Raw genomic sequence first — 20,662 nt, forward strand, 5'->3', positions numbered from 1 at the left:
TGCGAGTTGATGAACCCATAGGCGTTCCTATGAATAACAAATGTAAAATAATTTCACAGGGCACTCACCCAAAAAAAGATTATTAGCTCAATGACGTTAATTTAAACAAAATGTTCCACATTAAACAAACATAACATATGCATGTCGCATTGCTTTAGATCACTTACATTGAACACTAAAGATTTAGCGTTTAAGAAGAAAAGCTCCACGGTCGTATTCTCCTTCAGCAGGGTGATCTTCTCAACATAAAACCTGCAAAGATAAATTATCTTCTTTTTTTTCAGCAGCAAAAAACAACAACAAAAATTAATAAACAAAAGCTCGGTTTTCATCTACGTGCAAGTGTTGATCAGCTTGTTTAAATCTGGCCGCATTGTTTGGAAATCTAACAGGAAGACATTCATTGTGCTACATCACCGCCACCTGCTGGCTGATCGATGTTACTGATCTCAAAGAAGCACTACCTTGTTTCAGGCACTTGTACTACAAATGAGAAAAGGGGTCAGTTTGGGGTGTTGATCTATGACGGGATTCATATATTTTTGATCATTAAAAAAAAAAAAGTAGGAGACACTTTCATAAATTTCAAAATTTATATAGTTCTTTACTCATATGTATTTTTAGGTCGTCATATTGAGCCATTTTTAGTGTAAATCACATGTCCGTCATCCAAGTGCTCTTTATTGGGGGAATAAAAAGTAAACCAGTAAGTTTTGTTTCAATTAGACAAATTAAGTTTACCCAAGTAAACACACACAATTTATTAAGTTGTTGTTAAACAAACAAACTTAATTCGATTACATGTAATAAATTAACTAACTTTTTTTTTTAGTTAATTTATTACTAAAAAAAATTGCTCCATTCTGTCTTTCTCAGTTCAACACCAAGTCAAAGCGATGCTGCCACTGCCAGTTTCCAAAACAGGAATGCCGTGTTCAGGGCGGTGTGCAGTGTTAGTTTTTTGTTGCTGTTGTGGGTTTTTTTTTGTTGTTACTCTTGTAGCAAAAAAAAAAAAGCCAGATTTTTGTGGAGAACAAACTTGTCCTGCTGATTGTTCCACCACACTTTTCAAACTTCTATATGTAAAAAAAAAAAAAGTTGAAAACCAATCTGCAGCCGCCCACCATGTGGCTCACGTCTCCGCCATCTACTCTGAAGGTGAACCTGATTTCATCACACAGTCTCTGCGCTTTGACGAACACAACGGCACATCTTTTCTGCCTAAGCATCTAATTGGTTCACATTTGGCAAGCTCTGAGAGTAATAACACTCACCTCACAAGAAACTTGATTTCCAGTGGCCCTGATGTCTTGGAGAAGGCATGATCAAGCACTTTACGATCCAGCTGGAGCCAGTTATTCTGGCCACTGAGCAGCAATAAAATAATAGATCACATATCACGCTATGCTGCTACCTCAGCCTCCTTCCTCCTTCCCGTTTTTGATTAAATAAAATTCAAACGCCCTGCAAATGTGACGAAATGGACTCACTTGTCGTCCACGAAGCACAAGCCGAAGTATTCCTTCTCCTTCAGGTTGAAGTGAGACGCCACCAGATCCAGCAACTCCCGAGACAGCAGCTTCGGCTGCAGAGGTCCGGGGCAAAATAAAAGGGAAGCAGAAAACAAAGGAAGGAAAACAGATCGGCTTGTGTGAGAGAGTGAGACTCCCGGCCAGCCAAACCATTTCCCCTGAAAAAGAACCGAAAGTGCAAAGCTGTACCTGAACCAGCAGCTCCAGCTTCCTGCCATCGAGGAGGTGAATCTGACACACACGACCTTCGGTCATCTACAAAGGAAGTGCAAAAAAAAAAAAATAAATAAATCCACTGAGATCATTTCTATAAAGTGATCTCGAGTTTCTAGGGGGCGGCACAATGACCACAAATGAGGTTTGGTTTTAAACCTTTTAAACGTCAAAAATGTGATATTAGTCGATTTCACACATTTTCATCGTCATCCTCTTGCTAAGAGACAAAACAGAAATACAATTCCATCCTGCTCCAGTGATTCACCGGATTTCCATTGTACTGACGGCAATTAAAAGATTTTGGTTACACTCTGCTACAATTAGCAGAAACAACCGAGTATTGTCGAGAGCAACTGGTTGAGGTAGCTCTAAATTTAAAAAGAAATTTCAGATCAGATGCCCATACAGGACAGTCAGACTTAAGATATGACCTAATTATGACCTCTGATCAAAGTAAAACAAGTCAGACCGACCAACAGATGTCATTAAATCAAGTCATACGACTACAGTTTTCTATCCATCCATCCATCCATCCATCCATCCATCCATCCATCCATCCATCCATCCATCCATCCACATAGGACCGGATTTAACAGGATGTGGGCCTCGGGACAGGAGCAAGTTTCAGTGCCCTATCCACTAAAGACAAAATATTTTACAGTACATTCTTAGTTAGTCCTATACATTAGCAAGCATGAAACTGATGCATTGTAGGTTTAATAACTTCATGTTGTTTCCAAAGAAATCAACAATAGCTTCATAATTGCATGCAGTTCAGAAACTTCTTAGTGATTCCAGTTTATTTCTTGTGTCTAGTCCTCTTAGTTGCTCTGGGTTTAACATGTTTCTTATGTTTAGTCATTTGTTAACGTTAGATTAATTTCCTAGTCCCCGGCGTGTCTTCTGTTGCTCCCCTGTCACTTCCTCTCTCTCTCCTCAATCTGCTTCCTGCTCATCAGTCCAGGTCTTTTGTTTCAGCATTCGCCCTCACATTATTTGAACCCTTCTTCTGCTGACGCTCCTTGCTGGTTCCTCCTTTTTAATCCAGTTCCAGTTTTGTTTGTGTTCATCTGGCTACCTGTAACTTTCGGTTTTCACCGTTATTTCCATTAAACCTCCACCGTACCGCTCCTCGTCTCTGCCTCTCTGCCTGTGGCTCTACTTCAACCACCATCAAAGATCTCTGACCTACTATTTATACATATTTTCTCAGGCTTAATTCTTAATTCTCTGACGTCAGTGAAAAACACTGTGTTAAGCTAATCGGTTTCTAGTGCTGGAAAGTTATGGTTACATTGAAGTCCAGCTCCTTCGACCACAAGGCCAGAGGACGCCCTGTTAATTGTTATTTTCCAAACCTCATCTCTCCAGAGGGTGCTTTAAGCGCCATAGCAAAGCTGTCATTTCACTTTTAACAGCAGCACAAGCTGCTTTCCCACTTTGTTTTTTTTTTTGTTTGTTTTTTTTTATTGCCCCAAACCACAACAAGAGACGTCTCTGCAAGCAGCGCTCGACTCTACAACGGAGGTCATGCCAAGTTAGCACGATGCTAATCGTTAGCTCGGACAGCTGCACAGGCTCAGAGGTCCTGGGCTTTAACTCTTGTGTTTCGCAGGAGGCAAAAAAAAGTGTCTCTAGTAAAATTAGCAAGAACAACAAAACCTACATGGGAACTAATGGCACCTACTCTTGGAGAAACAGGGAATAACAGCTTTCCTGTTATTTTTCTTTCAAATTCTCCTTTTAGTGGAGGGGAATAACTTCGTACAGAAAATGGTGTAGAGAAACTCAAGTAGACATGTCCCTCCGCTCTCCATCACTGTGATGTAAAGAAACCACACAGCGAGTTTCACCTGAGCAACACACCTAAAGCCGCAGGTACAGCCGGGCCTCTCGTCTGTGTCCTCTGATCAAAAGGCGGCAACAAACTCAACAGTTTCTGCCAGACAAATTGATATTTAAGCTTGCAGATGTTTTGGCAAACATGAATACAAATTAATAAATACATTTTATTTTTAATAAAACACAAACTAAATGTATTTTTTGTTACTTAAATCTAATCTAAATATATTTTTGGGTTTTTTTGCCTTCTTGTCATGTACTGCAGAACATTCATAAATTTATGTGATTTCGCCACGTTACTGTAGATTCACTCAGCAGGCTAAAATATACTGTAAAAATGTGACTGGTCTATATTGGCTGAGTTTCTGTGCAGATTAACCAATCAGCTGTTTGGGTTTTTCCTTTATGAGACGAAGAAGCAGTTTACATTATTTTATTACATACGTTTACCAAGGTAAGCCAAAACTAATGTAAAAAAAAAGACATTTAGATGAATAATCAATATTTTAATTACACTGACAAAGTTAACTAACATACAAATGACTAATTAATTAACATAATAAACAAAAGTAGGCCTAGGAGAGAGCCATAGGGAATCTCACTGATTATTGGTGATGCTTGGGGCCTAAATTGTTAACTGAACATACCTAATACATTTTTATGAACCATTTCCAGTGAGTGGTAGGTAAGGCACAAATCGGTGCTGTTTTACACCAGTTTCTGTTGTAAAAGTGGCCCATACACTTTCCACACCCCATTCAGTTGTAGGTCCATAGGACGACTGTACTGTATGGTCAGGGTGGAGCAACTGTTGTCACAACACAGTCTATTGATTGGGGAACAATATAACGTTGATGCTTGCCACAAGAACCAGACATATCAGTGCGCCAGTGATAATTGAACGCTCTCTGGAATATGGCGGACCAATAAATAGCTTACCGACCCAATAAATTGCACTGCTCAGAGAAAACGAGTTTCAAGAGGTCCAAATTAAGCAGACACATCAAGAGCCAATGACTCCCGACCTCTTTATAAAAATATTGTAAGAGAGTTCTTAAATTCCCTTTTAATTAATAAACATCTTCACTATATGCAGTTTCAGGTGGTGCTTTTAGCAGGAAACTTACTGGGAAAGTTCTCAGACTACATGAAGATGGTTTCGTCACACAATTAAGAACAAAACAGAGAGAGCTCTTGACTCTCAGGTCAGGTGTTTCAGCATCGACACGTTTCAAAGTTCCCCTCTTAAGCCATGCAGACAGACAGTGAGATCAAACAACATTTCGTGCTGCTTTTCAAATGACTGCCATATGTGCAAGGCAGAGGGACTCTTGTTTAAAAAAAAAAAAAATCTGTTTTTGTGACTCAACCGGAGGAAGCCTGGTCCTCGTAACAATAAACACGGCACACAATTATGAGCCATGACGGAAAAAAAGAAGAAAGAAAACAGCAGCTGATTTGAGGAAAGTTAAGCAATAAGAACGTAACTTGAGACAAAACTAAAAAAGATGCTTGTCACAATTTTCTCGTCCTAAGCTGTGAACGTTACCTGGTAGCATTTTCCTATCTTGAACCAGGATTCCAAGAGGCGCCTGCATGGGATCAGCCCACGACTGTACCACGTCCTCAGCGTCTCGTGCGCCAGGTTCCAGACGAGCTGGCTCCCCGACGCCACCAGGTCTTCCAGTCCACGTATGATGCGCACGGCCATCCCTGCCCCCGTAGTCTCCTCTTTCGGCCAGACTGCGTCTACCCTCTAGCAACGGGACCTCATGTGTCCAGGAACAAGTCAATCGGCCGATCCACAGAGCACTTTGTTTTGCTTTGAAGCAACAAGCTGCAAGGAGCATCCACACACTGGTCTACTATGTCTGCCGAGCTGATGTAATGTCAGTGTGAGTCGGCGCTCTGGAGAGGCTGGAGCGGAGTAGTGCGCCTTAGGCTCGGTGCTGGGCCCCGGTCCAAAACACTGCCTCAGAGTGCAGGGGAGGGCAGGACAGAACCAAGAGGCCCACTGCCGCAAAATCTCCGTCTGCCCCTCCACGTTTAAAGAAGAAGAAGGGAAAAACTCAAACACTGACCGCACAGAAACAAACCTCCAGACTTCTGCACCCAACATATTTCTACGCCCAACACACCCTCGAATTGCAGAGGGTGTTTGCACATTCAGTCTTCGTAAATGACAAACATTTCTCCACCTTTTTTTCTTCCCCCCCCCATTTTATTTCAGTGTTTAAATGTCATTGTCTGCACAGGGTGTGGGGCTGATTTCCTGAGCAGAGCAGAGCAGACCAGACGTTCCCACCCGTTGTGTTGTGAGGCAGCACTAAAAATAATTGCTTTTGTCTGAGCCAGCAGATAGAACTGACATGGCAGAAAACAACAAAGTGAAACTACAAGGGAGGAAAACACACATACACACGTGCACATGCACCGGGGAACGTCTTCCTCTGTAGAGCTGCAGATCACACGCCACCTGATTCAGCTAAAACGAGTTAGAGGAACGCCAGTGGGATGGAGCGGCTCATCTGGAAACTACATCTGTCGGTTTGTTTACGTGACCCTCAGACTCAAAGAGAGTTTAAGAATCTAAACAACGTTTGACGGAACAATGGACTGATGTGTTGGAAATATGGATGTGTTGGTTAGTTGGTTGGATGGATGGATGGATGGATGGATGGATGGATGGATGGATGGATGGATGGATGGATGGATGGATGGATGGATGGATGGATGGATGGATGGATGGATGGATGGATGGATGGATGGATGCTAGTCCTGACTTTCGAATGGGCTTCAAATGACAGTGTCGCCAGGGCCTAATTTTTTGTCAAAAGGCGGCGGTAAAGATTATCTTTTCTTTTTCTTTGTTTTTACTTTTAATCGAACATTATAATCATAGGCCCAGATTGAATGTTGTATATTTGTACTTACTTTTTTCAGTGTCGAAATGTATTCAGAATATGTTTTTAACCTAAAAGAATTTTCATTGTCATTATTTCTATGTAGAAAAAAATGTCAGTGTCATTATTTGTACATGGTTGCAATTTTCATTTGTTAAAAAAAATCCCATATTTACTTCCATAAAAGCCTTACTGAAACTACAGACTGAAAATTAGCTTCAAACGTTGATACATCCACACGTAACTCGTCAGAATAAAGTCTGCATCCAAATCCCTAATACATTCAACCAAACAGTTCTTTGCTGAGGTTGGAAATTAAGTACGCCGCCTACAATAGATGTAGAGAGGCCACATAAATGTAGACATCTTGGTTTTTCATTGTAAATATAAAAAAATATATTTTCTGTAGCAAAGAGGTCCTCTAAACCTTTAAATAAATAAAAAAAATGGCAAGAAGAAACAAAAACTTGCAGCAACTTTGTAGCTTACCAATAAACATCAGGCGTGCTGGAAAATTAATTAATTTTACCAGTGGAGACAGGCTTTGTGAGGCCGAGCTAGTTCACAAAAAGAAAAGGAGGTAAAACTTTCCGTCTCAAGATGTGCAAAGCTCGCAGAGACAGCCAGAAAAACCTGCATTTGTAGTTGGAGCAGAAGGCGACTCTACAAGGTATTGACTTTCAGGCCTGAGCGCAAATTTCCACGTCACTTTGCAGATTTTTATTTAACAAAATGCAATCGTTCAGTCCTTTTCATCTCACTTTACTGTTATGCATAACTTTGCATTGTTGTTCCATCACAAAAAATCTCAACAACATGAACTGAAGTTTAACATGACAAAAATGCGGAAGGAAGCCGAAGGAAGACGAGTACTATTACAAGTTAAGACACTCCTTACATAAACCAGTTGAATATCCTCTGACACCACCCATTGCCTTTGCATGTGATTATACAGGCTGTTTCTCAGCCTCTTGTTGTCCCGAGCCTGGCACAGGAGCAGTCGGCACTGTGACTTCACGCTGTAGTCATCCTGACGTTTGTGCCTGGAGTGTCAACACATAAGTCACTAACTTAACAGGGACAATATTATGTAAAATCCACTTATTTTCAGCTTTACATCAAGTTCTAATGTTATTCCCTCGTCAAAAACACACATCCGTTGTTTCTTTCCCACATGTTTGAGAAACTTTTCATCTCCATGGCAGCCGTTCAGCTCGAGGCGTGTCTCCTCCCCAGAGCAGCTGTTTCCGAACTTCTGTCCTTCTGCGTCAGAGAGCAGCCCTCCGCCGTAACTCCCCGAGTCAGCTCCTTCAGACTAGCCAGCAGCAATTAGTTAACACCTGGTGGAACTACGCATCAGCAGAGCTCATTATGCTAATTCTCAGTGCAACGCTGGTAAAAATAAATACATAAATAAATAAAAAGTGTGGTTTGAGGATTAATAGAAGAGTCATGTTGTGATGACTTCCTGAAGGAAAAGTTTCAGAAAGAGCAGGAGTTTGTCAAAGAGACAGCAATTTCAAGGTGTTAAACTACAAAGTCAAATTTCTACATACATACATACACACACACACATACACACACACACATATATATTTGATACATATAGCATTTTTACAACAACCGAAGGTAACATAGCTACTTGATAGAGATATAAAATGTCACTATGAAAATACATGACACTGTCTCTTTAAAGGTTCATTCTTCTACAAATGCCCTTAAACTGTTTTCACAAGTACTTTATGATTTGAAGGATGAGCTTTAGTTGTTCAGATTTTGATTCTGTAATTCTGCAGTACCCTTGGTCTGCCAGTAGGTGGGGGAATTCCCTCTTTGTCCCCCGGGGACAAAGAGGGAATATGTTGAGTGAAAATTGAACAATTGTGTCTAGAGTATTTCCCCGTGTTCCCTGTTTCAACTATTAATAGATCTTCGCGTCGCTTGTGACTCAAACTGAAGGCTTAACTCAAAAAATTACCTCCAGGTTCTGCTCTGTTCTGTCCCAGAGGTTCAGAGTTAATAGGTCTGACTCTGCTGGGAATGCAAGGCGGGAGGAGGACACCAGTGGAAGCAACCGTGTTGCAAATATCATTAGTTTATCATCCCGGGGCCATTTTTCAACATCGAATGCCAATTACCCCGCATAATTGCTGTCTGATTAATTGTCTAAGTAGGGAGGGGAAAGGCCTCCTGGTGAATGCAAGCAAGATCGAAGAGCCAGAAAAAAAAAATAAAAATGTGGAGGGGTGTAGAGGGGCAGGTGGGTGAGGGTGTTGGCGGAGACAGCTGTCCTGCACACGGGTCTTGCAGCTGACGAGCTATATGCTGCACACTGAGACTGCAGCTGACCCGCTGAATGGAAGACATTCTGCGACTGTATGCCTGACACAAACACGCCTGCAGAGCAAGTCATAAGCACGGCAACGCGCACGCATGCCTGTCGTGCCTCCTGCGGGTGGACACAGCTGTCAGAGATTATGATACTCCCCACCCCAAGGAGGATGATTTGTACTCATACATCATGGATGAGCTGTAAGATTAAGCTCATAAAACATGAATCAAACCTCTCGCTGTTTTTTTCATGGACTTTGCTGAAAATGCTGCCTTGCCTTTGTAGTATCCTGAAAACGTATGAACTATTCTTTCTGGTATTAAAAGTAAAGCTACCGTTAACGATTATTTTAGCTATTGATGAATCTATTGATTATTTTTGATGATTAACCGATTAATCGGCTAAGAAAATTGGGACATTTTGTTGATATTTCGTTGAAGCTTTTATTTTTTATTTTGCAATACTAGAAATACATAAAAATGCAAATAAACAATTAAATTCTTGTTTCAAAAACACATTTTATTGCCTAACACACAATAACAAAAACACATTCACATATTTCAATTTAATCTTAAACGCAAAAATATTCGTCGCACACTTGGATTAATTACTGCTCTGAATGTGCTGTTCTTTCAGCCGTGTTTATTAGAACAAAACAAATCAAGAGGAACAAGTTGATCTGAGTCTTGCCCAAAACCATAAGGAAGCCTGTTAGCATCAGTTTGCTGCTGAAACAAGCAGACAAAAACCTTTCCCCACATCTGCTGAGGAAACGGGAAAGTGTTTTAATCGCAGCCAATTAACACCATGTGATTAAGCTCCTTTTGAGGAGTGAATGGAGGCACTCAGGAGCTCATTGTGTGCGCTGCAGAGGTACAGTCAGGCACGCCTTTGTGTGGCTAGGCAGGGGGCGAGAAACAGAAATTAAAAGCAGGAAAAGTGGCTGCCACCATCCACCTATTGGCCCGTCGTGGGTGTCTGGGGGGGTTATCGCCTCTTGCTGGGTTCTCTTGTGGCACACCACGGCGCTCAGGGGCACCTGGAGGCCGTGACTAACCATGTGTGTGCATAACCCAGATGCTATGAAGAGTAGGAGGTCAAAGAGGGGGAGCATTTTGGGTTGGGTGGGTTACAAAGGGTGCAGTGTCAGCCACCAGATCTGCACTTGTCTGAAGTTACAAACTGCCGGTCCCTACATCAGATGCTTCTAACCTAGGGATTAGAAGTTAAAGACTATGTCGGAACATTTTTAATATCATATCTGAATCACCGGACACATGGGCTGCCTGTAAAATTAAGACACTGTAGTCTGAAAGACAAGTTCCTAGAGAGTCAGTCTGGACAATCAACTGAAAATGGGCTTGAGTTCTGGACAAAAAAAACATTAGAGATGCACAGACAAGTGGGTCACTTCACAGATGAAGCTAAATCTCACTTTGACTGACCTGTCAGAAATGCAAAAATCCAATCTTTTCCCAGAATTACGAGTACTGTACCAAAGTACTACCAGGCCACGCAACCAATCAGTGTTGATGTTATTACTGGAGAAATGACTCCCAAGCCCCTTTCAGATCATAATTCTGTAATCTAGACATGCGATTTACACATCGCAATCAACTATCAGTCTTGACATAGACTGGACAGGTGGGTTGAAGTCAACCCTCCTATGTCACTTATAAGTGCAAAGAAAACTCCTTTAGATCCATCTCATCACCTAACTTGTGTCAAATGATGCCTTGGGATATGTACATACAGCAGGTCTTGACGCTCAATTCAGATTTTTTTTTTTGTTGCTGAAATCAAATCTCTCCTTCATGTTCGTAGATATGATTGAATGACGTGACCACAATCAGACTTCTGTGTGAGCAGTCTACGACCCCAAAGCGACCAGCATCCACAGGAGAAGAACGTAGCTCTGCTTACAGAAGTAATAATGAATTTATGGATCAAGTTGTCACTGCGTTGTCACAAGATCATAGCAGCACAAAGCAAGCCAATAAAAAGAAAGTGCAATTAATACAGGCGATCTTTTGTGGCGCATTCGCCGTAGAGAAGTCTGTTTGGATGTGTAATCAGAGCCAAGAGCGGTGAGACTGTGATGTGCTGCACTGCTGTGATGCAAACCTCTCACATGATTTCCAAACTATCATTTTCAGCCACTGTTTGCATCCGAATTCAACATGTCTGACTTCTTCTGGTGCCAAATTATGAAGCATGTCTCGTGTGTATCATAACCGTTCGCAAATCCAACTTCGTACCACATATGGAAGTGTCACAGATCGGAAAGATTGGATTCAGGCCGTTGAGACTGTCGTGAGAAAGTCGGGTATGGGTCCCATTTGGGTAAAGAAAAAAAAGATGTGAGTTGCATTTGTCTTGTGTGTCAAAGTAGCCTCAGAGGCTGTGCGCGGTAGTGCCTTGAGACAGAACAAGTTACTGGATTCCAACTTTCTGTCAACAGCTTAATGATGCACATTTAGTGTATACTAAATACATTTAGCATTTCACAGGCCAATCTGACCTGACAAATATCTGTTGTGGATAAAAACATGTTGACGAGGGGGCCAAACAATTTTGCTCATGTTTGAAGGACTGAACGCATTTGGACACCCTGAATGAGAGCCGTGACAAAGTGTTCAATCGGGTGCAACGGGAATTCCCCAGGTATCTCTGGCCTTTGATTTCACTGTCTCAAATGCTCTGAAAGCACACAGCCTGTGTCTGATCTCACCAAAGTCAACTTGATTGACAAACAAGGAGACTTTGGGCAGTGCCATGTTAGGTTTTTATGGTGTGATCATGATCTGAAAGGAAAACTTTTTTTTGTTTTGTTTTGTTTTTCAATTTCTGAAAAGTGTTCGGATGTAGAAAGAAAGATAGAAAAGTCTGTTCGTTCAGGCTAAATTCAATACTTTTTGCAATTTGAATCGTTTTGTACCTAATTTTTAGCGGGAACGAAGAGAAGCCATCTGTCACAAGACCCTCGTGGGACGTTTCATTGAATTAGTAAAGGGGCATTTTGACCCAGAATCAACATCGTTGGATATTAGAGAGACTGGATGCATCAAACTTAAATTACTCTGTTTTATTATTTGAGCCTTCAGACCTTTTTAGAAATTACAGCGTTAAGACATCTGTTTTCTCTTTGAATGCACATAGAGACTGTTGTTTACAGCTGCTGATGCTAACCATGCTAAATCACGCTAAGGGTAGCTTAAGACATCAACTGAAAATCATCTTGTATCAAATAGCCATCCAAAAAGTAAAATTACTGGTGTGTAAGCCTGTCAAGTCAGTTAGTCGAATGATAAATTATTAGGAGCTTGAATAATAGGTTTTGAAGAGCACATTTGTTTACAGACACAAAATAATCCATTGTATTCATATTTTTTGGAAGGACTACCACTGGAAAGACTATTACTCTCTAATTGATACAAGTAATTTCCCCGAAGATTCACGCATGTTTAGAGATGTTAAATGTCAGTTTCATATTTCTGTCTAACTGGAAACCCTAAATCTATTCTGCGGTCATCGTCCCTGATTAGCGGAGTCAAGCAGTTGATCATATCTGCGCTTCTGAAAGCCTCTGGCTTATCACTCTCAATCCAATTTACTGAACATATAATCACATCACTTACATGGTCTTATCTGACCACACATGGCACATGTGCGTGTGAGACACCGCGGCAGATGTCAGGAGTTTTCAGGCTCTGCGCTCCAACGGCACACTACAGACCTACTGAGACTCCCATAGGAATCACTGTAAAACTTGGATTTGCAGTCCTTTAGGGATACACATCCCCACCAAACACTTTCCCGTCAGTGTTAGGCCACTGGTAAGCTCGACAACCTCTGTTTACATCCTGGTGAGTGAACATAATAGCTTTCACCAAGCCACCGTCACATCGAGAGCCGCAGACGTAGGTGGAAAGCTCAAAAACCGAGCATCTGCTCCTGCTTTCCTGTCACTGCGATGTTTTATTCAGTCAAATTGCTGCTAACATATTCACTCATTCTGAAACAGCTGCTGCACCGCCGATGGGCAACATTCCTTATGGCCCTGCGATTGTTGCATGGGCTGCAAAGATAATACTATAAAGACCAACAGAGACACAAAAGCTGTTTTTATGAACATGTCCTCCAGCAGACATTTTCGCAGATATTTTACTCCAGTAGCAATAACTCAATTGCGCAATGAAGATGAGCAATTTATCCAGAAAGCTTCTTCAAACTCAACCTATCTCTAGAAGGTGAATAAAAAATAAAAAGATGGAACACTGCCACACTTAAAAACATTCTGATGACAAAAACCCATGCGGTGAAAAATACTTTTCATCTTTCAAATTTGTTTTTTGCTGCATAGATGTTAGCTTGGTTGTTGCCTTCCTCTGAAATTTCACACAATTCCAACTTCCCTTCTGTTTTTACCAGGACTTGATTTCTTCTGTTGAATTTCAACCGGAATTTGAACAGGAGGAGTTTTGAATAATGATGTCAATCTTCTGTCGCCTTAGAATTGTAGTCTACCTATAAAGGTGGGTAGTTAGGCAATGACAGAGGAGGACATGAACCAAGCTACTCAATCTTTGTTCACCACGCTTCTAAATATTGAAAATTGGAGCAAGAGAAAATTTTAAGACATTTTATTGGTATGGTTGTTTCCGGTAAGCTTCATAGCGTAGCTTCCTTCACAATCAAGCTGGGTCATTACATACGTCTCAGCCAAATTATAGCGATTGGGTAAAATCAGATCCAACCATTTCAAATGTTAACAGAGTCCATGCATCCAGCAAGCAAACGTTGCACGTTACCTTACGGTCCAGATCTTCTGTACGAAGCAAAGCGTAGAACAAGAGGCTGATTTTTACCAGACTATGTAGCTGTCAGTACCAGATTAAGATAACAATCTGCTACTGACATCTACACTAAGGTAGTCCACACAAAAAGAAGCTTTTAAATAAAGTTTTCATTTCTGAGGTGAAAGTGTTTCCTAAGCAACATTGCCCTATGTGAAAACATTATTGTCATTATTGCTCAACATTAACAACCCATCGGACCAACAGCGCACTATGGCGGTGCGAAGGTCTGAGCTTAAACATACTGCGATGAATTAAAACAGCCACATTGGAAAAAAAAAGAAAAAGAAGAAGAGATTCTCATTATTGATAGTTCTCATTAATACGACAAACATGACCCTAGCTTGAGGACACTGTATCCTCTTTCTTCCATGTGTGCTGGACACCTGCTCTAATTCGCCCTGCCCACCATCTACATATCAGCTTTCTATTCCAGTCTCCACACATTATCCAGACATTATTCATTTCTGCCTGATGATACCTCACCATGGTTAAAGAGAGTCATATTCCTGGCTTTGCTGCGGTAATGTAACCCCAGCGGTTGCCTAGCATGCTTCTGTACATGAGACCAACTTGTACAGTTGGCCAGTCTCGTGTGCATATAGGTTGGCTACTCGCTCCAAGGCATATTTTTTAAACACAAGTAACATTGTGCATGGTAAGACTCCACTACTTAAAACTCCCTTTATTTATATAAGGGAGATAATGCAGGACTATATCTGATTCAGAGAGCATAAGTTAACCCCTTCCTTGCAAACCTTCCTACTTCAAAATGAGTACCTAATCAAATTCATAAAGCTTTGAACTAAAAAAAATTATTTGAACACATTTCTGGTATTAAAACAACCACAGATAGTCATGGGTGGACTACTAGAAGAGGACGAGACATATAAGAATATTTTTAATAATAATAATTTTTACTTCTTGATTTAACGCCTTGAAATTGGGCCTCTGTGTCTTTAAGAAACTCCTGCTCTTCCTGAAGCTCCGCCTCCAGGAAGTCATCACAACATGGCTCCTCTTAAACCTTTAACAAAGTTTTTACCAGCGTTGCACTGAGAAGTAGCTCAAATGATTAACTTAGTTTGCTAATTGCTGCTGGCTAGTCTGAAGGAGCTGACTGAGGGAGTTTATGAGGAGGGGCTGCTCTGTGAGACAAAGGCTGGGAAATGGCAGCTCTGAGGAGGAGCTGCGTTTTCAAGGCGGCACTTGGTCCAACCAGGCTTTTTCCACAGCTGAATGGTTGCCATGGAGATTAAAGGATTTCTCAAACATGCATGAAAAAAATTAAGGCAACACTCAAGGTGGGTTTTTGATGAGGGAATAACATTATAACATGATGTAAAGCTGAAAAGAAAAAAAAAGTGGGTTTTACATAATATTTAATAATGCCCCTTTAATCCTCCAACTCACTCATCTTCCCTTAAATTCCTGATAACGTTCACACCCCTGTCCTTGTCAAAGGACAAAGGTTTGCGGCTCGTCAGAGTGGCTCAGCGGGGGAGCTGGGTTTTGCTCCACAGAGCAGGTGATAATGACTTTCCACACTTCCCTGCTCCTCCACAAGCCAATCTCCAAAGTGACGGCGGCCGGCTGGGTGATTTCTGACCTCTTAAAACTACAGCCGATGGGAAAGCCACAGGCGCTGAACAATCAGAGCCAGAGGTACGATAAATCTATTAAAACATCTATTAAAACAAAGAGAAATAAACACGTAATGAAAAAAAGAGAGGCTTTCGTGTGGGGCATATTCACCGTTTCTGTTCTCATCCCCTCTGGCAGTGGACGCATGAAGCATTCACATGGGGTTTTACAAGCTGTGCACTATTGATCACAGCGGACATGAGGCTGCGGGGTATGTCTGCTCTGGAAGCACGGCTGTTGTTGTTTCCAGACTCCACATCATGGAACTCTTTTTTTTTCTTTTCTTTTTTTTTTTTTTTTTTTTTTTTTTAATTGCTGACAGCGTAATAGTAGCAGCTCCGGCCCGGTGCTCCCATCCCCTTCATCCACCTGTTTGCCATGCAGGGAGCCTCTTTCTGATCAGCGCAATCAGGCTTTTGAACACATCCTCCGTCCGCCGCCCGGTGCTACGTGTGTGTTCAAAATGAGAGTGGATAACACTCTCACAATGTCAGTAATGACTAAATCTCAGCAGCAGCAGCACAAACGGCGGCGGTGGAGGTTCTGGCGTTGCTATTGTTGTTTTGACTTTTTTATTTCGTCAGCCTCACAGCGTCGACTTCCCAGGCGCGGAGCCATGAGACGATGTGGAGGAGGAGAAGGAGCCAAGCAGGGGTATCCTGGAGTGGAACGTCAAATACAGCTTTATCAAGTTCAAGCCGCCATCCTCCGCCGGCAGTGTTGACTGAACATACAAGAAGAGAGGTCACTCTAGCTGCTTTTTTTGTTGTTGTTTTGTTTTCGCTTTCATACGTTCCACCTATGCTGTAAGGAATTTCATAGTGACAGTGAAGAAAAAAAAGAATGAACACAAACGCTAAAATAAACTAAAAGTGAACGGATCTCACACGCTGGTGTCTCTGACCGTCGAATAAATGATGGATAAAAATAAAGATAAAGACAACCTGAGTCAATGGTGCATAGTGGTGTGGCTTACTGAGAGAGAAAAAAAATATCCAAGTCAGCCTGACCCAAAGTAAAAAAAAATCACAGTTTAACTGACACTAACCACTTTTTTTTTTCTTTTTTTTGGTGCAGTTTCACCAGCCACACCCAGACCTGCTTACTGCCACACCTATAGAGTTAACAGATCACTGACATTCTTATTCATGCTCCAAAACCAACCAATTCAAAACCAATTGGTTGGTTTTGGATTCTCTTTGTTCCGCTTTTTTTTTATTGTTTTTTTTTTTGTAACTCTTTCATTTTCTGTTCTGTGTTTTTGTTGTTGTTTGTTTTGTTTTTTTATACTGATTCTGTTTTTTTATTTTTCCTTTACATAAAGAACAATGTGCAAAACAAGATGGAAGAAAGAGAGGAGAGTCAAATAAGTTCATCCTTTTGTCTGTCTCCTTATCAAACACATATCTAAATATGTTTTGTGTTTTCAATACGAATATGTTTGAAATAAACAACATAAAAAACTAGACTATACTAAAAAGAACCGGCTTAACAGCACAACCCAACCCCCAAAAAAAACAAATCTCGCAAAGAGCTAAAGAAACTGGAGCATGAAAAAGAAACACGGTGCTGTGATTGACATCTCTCAGTCTGGAAAGACATTTCAAATGGTTTGAAGCAACAGCACATCACAGTCAGAGCCATTGACATTTAATTGAAGAAAAAAAAAAAAGTCATGGAGCAGTGGTGAATCTTCCCAGGAGTCACAGATGAACCCCAAACCCTCCATGGATTTTGGGTTTTGGGGAAAAACAGAGAACAACTTTCTGAAAGGTCTGAGTTCTGTTACCTGTGGTGTTAAACTAACAGCGTTTTAGCAAAAGAATGTCATCAAAAAACTAGATTTTCTGGCAGCGGAAAATCCTGAAGGAGAATGTCAAACACTCCATTCGCTCGTTTTTAAGCAAATGTAATAAAATGTTATTTCTCATTCATTTACCTAAACTCGAGTCTATAAAACAGATAGCTAATAAACCACCAAAGTGGTGGCTTCTCCTAACGTCCTGAACTGGAAACGCAAGTTCAAGTTGTGATTTATATCCTCATAACAGCCTCCTGGTTAGCTCAAGTTCAAAGGTCAATAGTCACTAAAGCACACGGATAACCTATGAACCAATCCTTGAGTCCGTTTTTAAAATAGATCACGAGGAGGGGCCGGCCAATTGCTGCGTTTTTAGGAATATTTGTCTGGAAACTGTCAAGCAGATGTCCTTAAACAGATTTGACTTAATGTCTTCTCTTTCATATTGGGAAGGAAAAAAAAGAAGTCCCAGAGGAATTCCCAGTCAGCTGAGAGGCTCCTTTATTCTGAAGGGACATGAAAACACAAAGCGAGTCAGAGCGTGGCCTCAGAGCCACACATCAAATTACAGAATCCCTCAGAAATCAAAGACAAAGTACGACTCCTTTCATTTGTCGGATGAAAGCCGTTTGATGGTTTTTCTTTGTTTTTTGCTCCGCCGCTACAGAATCATAAATTTGAAAACACAAAATAAAACGGAAAGACAGAAAAAAAAAAAAAAAAAAGAATTCCTCATGGTTTGTGTTGAGGGAAAATAAGATCCAGACTCTTTGTTTTCGTCAAGATGTCCTGTCCGAGGACGCAGGCCAGACACGGAACCAGGAAGAGAAACAAAACGCGGCGGCTGACAAACAACGAGGAACCCATTCCTGGTGGCAGAGCTTCACGGTTGTGTCGACAACGCTACAGAAAAGTACTAGAGAAACAGCTAGGACACTTTTATGTGAATTATCTTTTATTGTGGACTCTCAGAACCTCTTAGCTCAGCTGCCGGCACATTCTGAATTGATTTTCACTCCAAAACATATAGATTAGTGGTGACCCACTGCCTGACCCTGAATTAGGGTTCAGCCAGGAAGCCTAACAGGGCAAATCCACAACATCCGACTAGGTCCAGTTCTGAAAACAAGCCGTTGTTGTTTCATCTTGTTTCTACTTGTAACCTAAAAGATTTACTTGTCTTGTTAAGAGGAGCAATAGAGCAGACAGAGGAAACAGCAGTTTCCTCTGAACAGGCATATATATAGTTTTTTATATTTACAGATCAACTTACAATGTGGAAATGAAACAATAGTCTCATATGAATGAATAATGTTTTGCTGAGCTATTTCAAAAATAGGTCACGCTGCTGAAGTCTGATGGCAAAGTGACTGAATCTTTACTGCCGCAGACAGAGCGCCTGATTAGCATAGCATGTGGCATCTCTGGGTTGTGACAAAAATGTTCAGTGTGTCCAAACACATTAGCTTGCGCCCGCGGCTGAGCTGGTCATCGGTACGTTTGAACGAAAACGCAGTCCTCATCTTTTGGCCGCCGTTAGAAAACAACCAACTGATCGCAAGAATATTTCTGTTTCACTTTGAGTGCATGAGTCGCATGCATTTGTTGAAGCCACACATCAAGATGACTACCGAAGAGCAACGAGTCGTCATGTCCGACCACATCCTCACGAAACTTGTCCAAAAGTGTGATTAGCAAGACAGACAAAGATCAGCTAACTTCTATAGATACAGCTCAATACGTAGCAATAGCGACCAAAGCAAACGGTTTTACTTTAACGCTCATGACACAAACAGTCCTGCAGTCAGAAACTAGCTTACCGTAGCTCAGCAAGTTGGATTTAAACATAGCTGGTAAATATAAATCTCTTCATTCAAATGTCTCACCGCTTTAGCATCTCTATTATTGTTTTGGTTCCCAAGTGAACCGGTCCTGTGTGTCAGGACCGGTTCAACAATGGAACAATGGAAGCTGGCTTCAGTCCAACATTCATTTGATTGTTTCCTTTTTGTTCTTTAGTTGATGTGTTTGTATCACAGTATACATGATGGAATATTAGCCACTATAGTTAGCCATAGTCCCCTATTACTGGGCCGAGGGTGGCCGCCTGTCTGTACTGGTCAATGGGTAAGAGACTCAGTATTGGACACCATGGACCAATACCTGCAATTCAGAGACCAGATATACTGCAGTTACACAGCTCAGTTACATACTTTCACTTTTCTTTTCAGTATTTACAGATGAGGTCAAAACTACATACCAAGTTAACCTTATTTAGTAGGGTTGCTTTGGTATTGGTACCATAAGTCATGTAACAAGTGAGCCTCTCACTGCTCTTTATACTGGCACAGACTATTATAACTAAATTACTTAGATTGCATGTATACTGTTAATTTGTAAATACACTTTGAATGATGTGCAGTTAATACAAAGTGTCATTACGTCTCATAATTGTTCAAACAATTTATTAGCATTTCAAATTCCTATTCTATCATTCAGTGCACTACTGCCTCTTCAGATTACTCTAAATTGGACTGTGGTTATTATCACTGTAGAAATGGTTTATTTATCAAAAACATGCTGAAAATTCATTGTTGTCAATGTGAACACATGAATACTCATAATGTGTTTATTTTGTTTCATGTGAAGTGCCATATTTTCAGAGTTAATATCGCATCAGTCAAAATGCGATTTGAAGAAGTAAAATAAAAATAATAATAATAATTCTTATGACTGTTTATATTGCAAGACCAACCAAACTATGAAAAAAGCACAGAAAATACAGAAGTGAAGTGCTGTCATCGTAGCTACCGATGCATCCAGCATAATGCACTGGGTTTTTGCCCCAGTGCATTAATCTGTTCCTGTTAGTTCCTCTTTGAACTAACAGGGACTTTACCTCACACTGTCACCTGACACTGGACTCAATCTGACGATCTTTCTGGGCGGAGGACCTGTTACACTCATAACCAGTCTGACCAGTACTACACCAAGTGCTGAATTGCACCAGCATAAATACCGTATCACATAGCCTGACCTGGCCACGGTTCTCATCCAAATCTGAACTAAAGACGCTGATAATGACAACGTGTGGGAAAGCAGGTGAAAATGCTGATGAACAACTTCTCGCTTTGAGGAAAGGCTGGGAACGAGTCTCCGGCTCGGGTCGCACCGCTCAAGTTGAATGTTTACGTTTCTGAAAAACACGCCTTTTTACCTTGACTCACAGGTGCCGAACGGAGCAGCGGCGCTTGGGGTCGCCTGCGACGGCTTTATTGAATCAGAAGTGCTGACCTTGTTGAAAAGCAGGAAAACATCCCAGACAGAGAGTCAACACAAAAAGCAGCGCTGCCTGTGCAGTTTGTCCCTCTGACGGACAGAATAACGGCGAGAGAGAGAAAGAAAGAAAAGCAGCACATGTTGCTCCTACAAAGAACAAATTCAATACAGTCACCTACACAAAGGAGGCTGGCCCGGGCCTTTTGTTCTGTGTCGTTCACTCACATCTTCCTGCCTTTCCTCATACCAGATCTGTA

At 41.2% G+C, this 20,662-nt stretch overlaps 2 protein-coding genes across 5 annotated transcripts in view; one reads left to right on the forward strand and one right to left on the reverse strand.

Moving 5' to 3' along the window:
- si:dkey-245f22.3 (uncharacterized protein LOC492819 homolog) overlaps positions 1–20,662 on the forward strand; it is a 351,352-nt gene that overhangs the window by 74,465 nt on the left and 256,225 nt on the right. The window lies entirely within an intron of this gene.
- Positions 1–20,662, reverse strand: part of frmd4ba (FERM domain containing 4Ba) — a 48,004-nt gene that overhangs the window by 25,615 nt on the left and 1,727 nt on the right. For 3 of the 4 annotated variants that reach the window (XM_055024899.1, XM_055024891.1, XM_055024882.1), the window contains exons 1-5: positions 5,140–5,316; positions 1,722–1,787; positions 1,491–1,585; positions 1,275–1,367; positions 168–252 (exon numbers count right to left, since the gene is read on the reverse strand). In XM_055024899.1, coding sequence (XP_054880874.1) covers positions 168–252; positions 1,275–1,367; positions 1,491–1,585; positions 1,722–1,787; positions 5,140–5,301 — 501 coding nt within the window. In that variant the 5' untranslated portion in view covers positions 5,302–5,316. Of the gene's footprint in view, positions 1–167; positions 253–1,274; positions 1,368–1,490; positions 1,586–1,721; positions 1,788–5,139; positions 5,317–20,662 lie in introns of those variants that run through there. The other variant, XM_055024908.1, reaches the window with a different exon arrangement.

The sequence above is a fragment of the Poeciliopsis prolifica genome, unplaced genomic scaffold, assembly GCF_027474105.1.
Source record: "Poeciliopsis prolifica strain line A6 unplaced genomic scaffold, Auburn_PproV2 SCAFFOLD003, whole genome shotgun sequence".
NCBI lineage: Eukaryota > Metazoa > Chordata > Actinopteri > Cyprinodontiformes > Poeciliidae > Poeciliopsis > Poeciliopsis prolifica.